Source organism: Triticum dicoccoides, chromosome 4B (genome assembly GCF_002162155.2).
Source record: "Triticum dicoccoides isolate Atlit2015 ecotype Zavitan chromosome 4B, WEW_v2.0, whole genome shotgun sequence".
NCBI classification, from domain to species: domain Eukaryota; kingdom Viridiplantae; phylum Streptophyta; class Magnoliopsida; order Poales; family Poaceae; genus Triticum; species Triticum dicoccoides.
In genome coordinates, this window is record NC_041387.1 from 497159706 (window position 1) to 497169148 (window position 9443).

General features: G+C 41.8%; 1 protein-coding gene across 1 annotated transcript; it reads left to right on the top strand.

Moving 5' to 3' along the window:
* Positions 1 to 779: 779 nt before the first annotated feature.
* LOC119291090 (coatomer subunit gamma-1-like) lies at positions 780 to 9203 on the top strand. Its single transcript, XM_037569805.1, has 18 exons — positions 780 to 1014; positions 2420 to 2517; positions 2643 to 2693; positions 2884 to 2997; positions 3085 to 3285; positions 3361 to 3462; positions 4218 to 4325; positions 4405 to 4632; positions 4744 to 4994; positions 5111 to 5282; positions 6171 to 6326; positions 6413 to 6463; positions 6665 to 6805; positions 6888 to 7082; positions 7150 to 7281; positions 7362 to 7535; positions 7946 to 8185; positions 8736 to 9203. Exons 1-18 carry the CDS (start codon positions 933 to 935, stop codon positions 8928 to 8930), a joined length of 2691 nt encoding a protein of 896 aa, XP_037425702.1. The 5' UTR covers positions 780 to 932; the 3' UTR covers positions 8931 to 9203.
* The last annotated feature ends 240 nt before the right edge of the window (positions 9204 to 9443 follow it).

Here is a 9443-nt window from a genome sequence, read left to right on the forward strand (position 1 = left end):
CCCGCGCTGACCTTCGCCTGAACTGCCTTGGCCTCGTGCGTGCAACGGAATCAGCATGTGCCTGCGAGGCCGTGCGGCCGCTGTCCGACAAGTTTCTGCAACAATCACTGAGTTGCAAATGGTAATGATGGTGGTGTTGCGACATCATCTTTCATTGCAATTTTTTTTGCAACATCGTCCTTGTGACCTTGTTGCAAAAGGATTCCTAAAATATTATCTATAATGCAAAAAAAGTGAATACATTTTCTTCCTGCAACACAATTTATGTTGCAAAAAAAATTCCCGTGACACAATCTATGTTTCAAAAAAAATCCCATGACATAATCTATGTTGAAAAAAAATCCGCAACACAACATCTTTGTAAATGTTTCCGCAACAAGACATTTGTTGCAAAGTAGAGCAAGACGTTCAACCGTAAGATTGTGTTGGATCTAATGGCTTGCGAGGCGGCAGAGGGCCGACGCGTAGGAGCCCCTTTTTATATTGGTATAGATAAAGTCCCCCGCAAAAAAAAAGATAAAGACATCTGTACAAACTTTCTATCAATTGAAATTGTACTGCATTTGTACGGAAATCTTTCTGTCGAAATGTATGTGTAGCAGCAAAATTGGCCGTGCCGTGATCAGACCTCAACGAAGTTCGGGCCCAACACCTGACAACGCACGCCCACCCCACACTCAACTTGAGGAGGGACCGAAGTGCAAAAAGGGCGCGTAACAAACCGCTGACCAGAGAGAGCGTGAGCCTCGTCCCAGGAGTCCCGATCGGCCGATCCCCACCACCCCACCCCACCCCACCGTCCTGCGCCCACCACCAGTCCACCGCCGCACGGCCGAGCTTGCGTAGGATCCGGGCGAGAAAAGCTCCATCCGGTCGAAGCCCCCAAGGACACAAAGCCCACCCGCCACCCCGCTCCACCACCAAAGCGTCGCATGCCTCGCTCCCTCGCCGGCGACCTCACCGACCCGGAGATGGCGCAGCCCTACATGAAGAAGGACGACGACGACTCCGACAGTGAGTCTCCTTCTCCCTCGCTAAACCCCACCAGCGCCTCCTCCTCGTGCTCCCATGCCTACCCTGCCCTGCTGCTTCGGCTCGGCTGTGACGCGATCCGGAGGGGACGCCACGGTCCACGGGAATGCCGGATCTGGCTCGATCTCGCTGCGGATCTCGCGTAGTGTGTCGCGCGCGATGTTGCTGTTGGTGGCCGTGGCCGCGCGGCCTTGTTTGACGACGCTCCGCTGGTGGGAGATGTGGCCTCGGGGTGGTGGTTTGCGGGATTTTAGTTCAGAATTGGCGCTGGAGAGTTCGGATTTAGGTGGATCTGTACCAATTGCACCTCATCGGGCAGTTTGTTACGGCATACCTTGCCTTTTGGTTCGTGCTCCTACTAGCAGCAGCGACCATTTCGGCGCTTGGTGCCAGAACCAGTTCGGCCACGTACCATTGTGTTTGCGCAAACATTGTTATGGATGCGCTCCTTAGCTTACAGTATTTTCGTTTGGCCAATTAGATTGACAGGATATGCATGCTTTTGGTGATAGGATCTCACGAGCTGGTTAGATGTGTCTTCATTGGCTTCAGAGCATGCCATCTTCTATACAACTGGTTTCTATGTTTCCTGCATGAATCAGTTGGTTGATGTTACAACTAGGGCTTATATCTGATTAGTGGGTTATAAGGACATCGGTTATCTGTGCCGTAGACAATTTTTATAGCTGGCAGGACGTGAAAACAGTGAATTGCTTGTGTTTCTGGTCATATATCGTCAGGTAGTTCTGTGTTAAATGGACGTTAGTGCATGTTTGCTGTCCCTTTTTCCTCCTCAGACCATCATGTGACTCCACTCAAACATTTGTCCAGCACAAAGCCCGTGCCGGTCAATCAGTAAATATGAATTTTAAATTTTGCATCGTAAGTTTTTATGCATTTTTTGGCTGCAGCAATTCAGTTTATCGCATGAAAATCTTGAGAACACAATATGGTTTTACTTGCTGCAGAAGAAAAAACAAATTCCTTTGTTCGAGATATCTCTGTTTCTACTTTCTAGCCCATGAAATTTTCTACTCATGATCATGTTTTGATCAAATTGTGTTCAGTTTTTTATCCATTCCAGCCCAGACCTTTTAAACATAGGCACTTCTGATTATTCTGGATGTTGGGCTTAGGGACTGTAGCATTAGATGGTTTTGCATTAGATCCTGTGATATTTGTCAAAGGTGTCTGAATGTGTGAAGTTACAATTCTCTTAGAACTCTTTAGTTTTGGGGCTTTGAAATGAATAGTGGTTTCTGACCCTGAGTTTCGGTTTGATCTTCTGTTGAAAGGGTCCTATCTCTTATGCTCCTAGATCACGCTCAGTGTAACCAAATGCTTTCAGCTTATGACATGTTTATTAACCGCGTGTAAGCTTTTGCAGTTGAGTACTCACCATTTTTCGGGATTGAGAAGGGGGCTGTTCTGCAGGAGGCACGGGCTTTCCATGATCCCCAGCTTGATGCCAGACGATGCTCGCAAGTAAGTGTTGCTTACAGTCACTCAAATTTCTCACCCTTTCTGGTAGTACATTGAGCTGTATGTATTTGCCCACTTTCTCTTGGGTGCTTTGACCGCTTGCTTGATATCTGTCTTGGATTTTGCAGGTTATCACCAAGCTATTATATTTAATTAATCAAGGAGAGTCATTTACAAAGGTATGATAGTGAACATATGCATGAGCTAGTTACTAATATATTGATTTAAAAATTTAACATCCGCTGATGCAAGCCACGGTATCAATCTGGGAGACCAAAAGAGTGATCCCATTGCAATATGATTTCTTTTTTAAAAGAGCATTGTGATTTTGATCTTGTTTTGATTTCTGATGGATATGTTATGTTGCAGGTTGAGGCCACAGAAGTTTTCTTTGCAGTTACTAAGTTATTCCAGTCCAATGATGCTGGTCTCAGGAGGCTGGTGTATTTGATGATCAAAGAGCTTTCTCCATCATCAGACGAGGTGAATGCTGTTTCTGATGCACAAATTTAGTTTTGTTTATTTCATGTCTTACTATTCTTAGTTGTTTGAATTTTGTATCTGCAACAGGTTTTCATAGTCACAAGCTCATTGATGAAAGATATGAACAGTAAGACAGATATGTACCGTGCCAATGCAATTAGAGTTCTCTGTAGAATAATTGACGGCAACCTCCTTACTCAAATCGAGAGATACTTGAAGCAAGCTATTGTAGACAAAAATCCTGTGGTTGCTAGTGCTGCTCTTGTTAGTGGTATCCACCTGCTTCAGGTACTGATATACCAGTTCTATACAATTTTCTTGTTCCTTGTTTGAAGATACTTCAAAAAATATTTTTATGTATAGGCAAATCCAGAAATCGTGAAAAGATGGAGCAACGAAGTGCAGGAAGCTGTGCAATCAAGAGCTGCACTTGTGCAATTTCATGGCCTTGCTCTTCTTCACCAGGTATAAATTGTGTTCGGGAATAAGAGGACAAGCTATAGAGCTATAACAGTGCAATAGGTAGAATGCTTATTTGTACACGGGTTCATATGTTTAGTATTTGTCCTTTTCATATGTTTTTGATAGAACTGAAGAGTGAACTACCTTTCTGCATATGAGCTAAGTATTGTGGTTGACATGTAACTGTTGACTTGAACCTGTGTATCAGGGAAGCTGGCTGTAGTCGCTGTGCTTAGAAATGTAGGTTACCAGTCCCTGCATCCAGGTTTACTTGGTAGCTTATAGTTTCAGTACAGGACACTGTCAGGTCAGGTCAGGCCATATACTGGGCAGTATACTTATTACTAAGTTATAATAGGTCATGTCTGGCTTACCAGCTTGTCATGGGTTGCTAACTTGTGTACCAGCCGATGCCAGCACCACGTATATCAGTTGTCTGATAACGGCCCATTTATAACAGAAAGTTAATGGATAAACAAGCTTGAGGGGCTAACAGCTTTAACTATTTCCAGTTCTGTAGTATTTTTGACTTCTGTGGAACCAAATATTTTGTAGCAATGTTCTGCTCATGTGACGACTTTATACTGTGCTAATACTGCAATCATCATTCTATTCCATTTTAACATCTCCAAAAATGTATAGTGGTGTAGAAATTAGATATATTTTAGTAAGCTGCATTGTTAGTGAGTAAAAAAACAGTAGGATGATAGTTTCTGCCGAGACATTTGGTATTCAGTTAATTTCTCCCCAACTTGCAGACCAGACAGAATGACCGTTTGGCTGTTAGCAAGCTCGTCTCTAGTTTGACCAGGGGGTCAGTGCGCTCACCCCTTGCACAATGTCTTCTGATTCGTTACACGAGCCAGGTAACCTATATTTACTTGTACTGGACTCTTGCAGAATTAGTAAATAATAAATGCTAAAAAGGAAGTTGCAATTTGGTAGGTAATACGTGAGTCAAGCAACACCCAAAGTGGTGATCGCCCATTTTTTGATTATCTGGAATCATGTCTCAGACATAAAGCAGAAATGGTGATTTTAGAGGCTGCGAGGAAAATAACAGAGATGGATGTGACAAGTCGTGAATTAGCACCAGCGATTACTGTGTTACAGTTATTTTTGAGCTCATCCAAGCCCGTGCTTCGATTTGCAGCTGTCCGAACACTCAATAAGGTAATGCATGCACGTTTATCGAGCTCTTATATGCGGACATGTTGTCATGTGTCCTTATATCTTTTTAATATTATCTTGTGTCCATATCTTGATTTGCCTATTGTCTTGCAGGTTGCTATAACACGCCCTTTGGCAGTGACAAACTGCAATGTTGACTTGGAGAGTCTGATGTCAGACCAGAACAGGAGTATAGCGACCCTGGCAATCACTACACTTCTTAAAACTGGCAATGAATCAAGTGTGGATCGCCTCATGAAACAAATTACCAGTTTCATGTCTGATATATCAGATGAATTCAAGATAGTTGTCATTGAAGCTATACGATCTCTTTGCCTGAAGTTTCCACTGAAGTATCGTTCGATGTATGTAAGAGATCAATGGGTGTTGATTCATTGATATAACATTTATGTCTGCTTTTCTTTTGACAATTTTTAGTTGCATTCATAGTCCAAAATTTTAACTATTTTTTCTTCTCTAGGATGATTTTCTTAAGTAACAGTTTGAGAGAAGAAGGGGGCTTTGAGTATAAAAAGGCCATAGTTGATTCTATAGTTACCCTGATCGGCGCGATACCAGACGCGAAAGAAATTGGCCTTCTGCATCTTTGCGAATTCATTGAAGACTGTGAATTCACATATCTTTCTAGTCAGGTACCTACATTTGCTATTCTACTAGTACTTATGAATTATGATTACGCAATGGTTCAGTAACTTCCAAGCTCACCGTATCACCAACTGGTACTTCTCTTTTCCTATATATAGCTATGATGATCATTTTGTCCTCTCCTTCTATTGGAAATACTGCCCCACTCAAGCTATGCCTTATAATTTGAATAGAGTTTGTGGATCAGAAGCTCGTGTCTCATGATAGGCTTGTTAGTCCCATGTTATTAGGTTGCTTCCTGTGAACTGATTGTTTGATCCTCCCAAAAAATACTGCATCCGGCACATTTTCAACATCTATAGCTAGACTGTAAAAGTTGCACCATCATGACATTAAGCTGGCGCCATGTAGAACATTATTTCTCCAGCAAATCCAGCTAAAGAGTAAACAATGATGAAGTCACTTTGTACCACAACACACTACCTGTTATTCTCTAGAGCACATTAAGTGAAAGTGAATATCAATCAAGCAATATGTTTAGTTACTGACCTTTACCTAGGATAGGTTCTATGGTTCAGAGTAGGGACTTTTACTCACTGAGGTCAACTGTTCTTCGTCACACCAGTTAAACAATGTTGAACTGTACCTGGATAGTCCTGTTTACTGCACGTTGCACTTGATGAAATTGTATGCACATGTTTAACATTTCTGTATTTATGGCAATTAGCAATACAACCATATGGGCCTGAATGTCATTAAGTACAGGTTCAATCGCTTAATCATATCCATTGTATTTCCCCATTCGCCATCACGTTAACAGCTGTTCAATAATTTTCTGGATAAACTTTAGAATTTGGAGTTTCTTTAGAAAAGGGATTTCCTGTTAGTTCAACACCCAAACTAGAGAATTAATCCTTGCATTCTTTTGTTACCAGATATTGCATTTTTTGGGAAATGAAGGGCCAAGAACATCAGATCCAAGCAGATACATACGGTACATCTACAACCGTGTGATATTGGAAAATCCCACTGTTCGTGCTAGTGCTGTCAGTACACTGGCGAAGTTTGGTGCCTTAGTCGATGAATTGAAGGTATGTTAAAATTATTGAACCTTTCTGTACATTCTTTCACCACTTTCCTTTTTTTGTGCATATAACTCATTTATGGCTTTTTTTAGCCTCGGATATTTGTTCTCCTGCGCCGGTGCCTGTTTGACACTGATGATGAGGTAAATTTTGTTTTTTCACTTGATTTTAGTTATCTCCTTTGTGTGTGACATGCAAACCGCAAAACAACATTTTTCATTAGGTTTACAATTCGTATCTAGCAGACTGCCTCTTCTTGGCCTCCACCTCTAGCATTAAAAATGGCGTGTTGCATTCTGGGCAATAATAAGCTAATAAGCACTAATTGGTCTTTCCTATTGTAGGTCCGCGACCGTGCTACACTTTACCTCCAAACTCTGAATGGTGAAGTTGCTGTAGGTAACTCTGAGAAGGACGTGAAGGAATTTCTATTTGGATCCTTTGATGTGCCTCTTGCCAACTTGGAAGCAAGTCTAAGAACCTATGTATGTTTACAGTGGCCATTCCATGTAGCATGTTTCAAGTGAATCATATCCTATGCTATGCTCACATCTTCAAGAATAACAGGAACCATCCGAGGAGCCCTTTGATATTTCCTTGGTGTCAAGAGAAGCCAGATCACATCCACTTCAAGATAAAAAGGCCCCTGGAAAGAAGCCACCTGCTGGTGCTCCCGCCCCTGCGCCTGTTTCAGCTGTTGATGCTTATCAGAAGATGCTTTCATCTATCGCTGAGTTCTCTGGATTCGGAAGGCTCTTCAAGGTTTGCACAGTAAATACTTTAGTGATATTTGACAAGTTCACATGCTAAATCTCTCTCATTCCCTCAGTCCTCAGAACCTGTGGAGCTGACAGAGGCAGAGACTGAATATGCAGTTAATGTGGTTAAGCACATCTATGAAAACCATGTTGTATTGCAGTACAACTGTACAAACACCATACCTGAACAGCTGCTAGAAGATGTAAGCACTGGTCCTTTAAATTGGAGGCATAATTGTCAACTCATGCTGAAATTCTGATAAATGGCTGTTGCTTCTTTCAGGTTACAGTATACGTTGATGCCACGGATGCTGAAGAGTTTTCAGAAGTTTGTTCAAAGCCTCTTAAAAGCTTGCCTTATGATTCACCTGGGCAAATTTTTGTTGCTTTTGAAAAGCCGGAACATGTTCCTGCAATCGGGAAATTTTCAAATGTATTGAAGTTCACTGTTAAAGAGGTAAGTGTAATAATGTTTCTCGTATTATTGGATTCAAGTATGAGTAATGGTTTTTCTAGGTTCCATTAAATTAAGCATCTATATCAATATTCCTTTGGTACTTACTGCCTAGGTCATGTGGAAAATCGTTTCCAAAAAGTCTGTTCTCTTTCAAGTACTATGTAGCATGGTGGTTTCACCTTCTAGGAAATTTGGAATCTTCATTCGAAACCTGCTTCATCTGTTCATACAACTGGAATATTTTGAAAATAAATTCGGAATTATTATATTATAAAGTGTTCTGGACTTGCAACCTACAAGTGTTATAAGTCATTGTCCATAAATGAAGTATTGACCTAATGGCATTTAACCTCAACCAAGTTAGGCACTATTTTGTTGTTCTTTGAGTTAATGTTGTTTATTGTTGTCAGGTTGACACATCTTCAGGGGAAGCTGATGAAGATGGTGTGGAGGATGAATACCAGCTAGAAGATCTTGAAATTGTTTCAGCTGATTATATGCTGAGGGTTGCAGTTTCTAACTTTAGGAATGCCTGGGAGAATATGGACCCAGAAAGTGAGCGTGTGGATGAGTATGGACTCGGGGCTAGAGAGAGCTTGGCTGAGGCCGTGAATGCTGTCACTAGTATCCTTGGCATGCAACCGTGTGAGGTGAGCTTCCAGTTCTTTAAAGTTTAAACTAATATTGGTCAAATAACTTGCCTGTTTTCCTATTCATCCTTGGCTGTTTCTTCGAGCATCACCACAACTGAACCCAAGAATTTACATACATTGTGTGGTGCCTTATGCGTTCTACATTTATGTTGCTGCTCCTGTTCTTCCATCATTATGGGATGGGACGGTACAGAATAATTGACTAATCGACAATACTTGGCAGTGGCATGCAACATTCAGTTGAACTAAATATGCTACATTGGAATCTATATGCTACATTTATGTTTTGTTCACGACCAAAATCTGCCGTACTAATCTTTTTGGTTATGGGAAAAAATTTATCTTTTTGTATGGTTGCCAATGTTTTGGCATGCCCACACCCCTTTGCCCACTCTAGTTTATTTCCTTCCCAACATTGGCCAAATCATGGGCAAGCATGATTATTCAGATTGGCCAAACTTCTTTGTAGGGTCATCTTGGGTTGTGAACTAAACACCCGACAACTGAAAAACTGAAAGTTGACTACAATGGTTACTCATGATTGCAGGGCACTGAGGTTGTACCAAGCAATGCAAGATCGCACGTTTGCCTGCTGTCTGGGGTGTATATAGGGGGCGTCAAGGTTCTTGTCAGGTTATCATTTGGACTAAGCGGGCCCAAGGAAGTGGCGATGAAGCTGGCGGTAAGGTCAGATGACCCCGAAGTCAGCGACAAGATCCATGAGATTGTTGCCAGTGGGTAAAACGGATGGCGGCATCTGCCCCTGCCAAAACCTGTGTAGAGCCGGTAAATAGTCTTCAGTATCATGTCAGAAAGAAAGTAGTTTTCAGTTTTGTGAGAAAATTGTACTGTACCTGTTGATGCGTCGGTGTTTACAGAATGCTCTTTGGCTTCCTGCGTACTGCTGCTCAAAAGTCAGAAGTGTATTGTACCCCTTGCGTTCAGCCGTTCACTGCACATTTATTTTCTGAGCATGTTTCTTCTCAAATGAAATATGTTATGGTGTATTGATATGCATGCTTGCTGCTGTAAATTGTGTGGGCTAATCTGCTAGTCGAATTTCTTCACTACTATACAGAAATGCTATTCATGCTTGCGCGGAAATTGCTAATGGAGCACGAGCTCCATGGAGCCTTTACTTTGGAAACTTCAAAAAACAAGTTTCAAAAATTCTGAGAGAAAACACACGTACTCTCTGGTCCTTTTTAGTTCGCATATAAGATTTGTCTAGAGTCAAGCCTCGTAAAGTTTGATC

Coding starts and splice junctions, on each gene's coding strand:
- LOC119291090 (XM_037569805.1), top strand. CDS start 933: ATGCCTCGCTCCCTCGCCGGCGACCTCACCGACCCGGAGATGGCGCAG. Junction 3,286..3,360: donor GTGGTATCCACCTGCTTCAG/GTACTGATATAC, acceptor TTTTATGTATAG/GCAAATCCAGAAATCGTGAA. Junction 4,326..4,404: donor TGATTCGTTACACGAGCCAG/GTAACCTATATT, acceptor GCAATTTGGTAG/GTAATACGTGAGTCAAGCAA.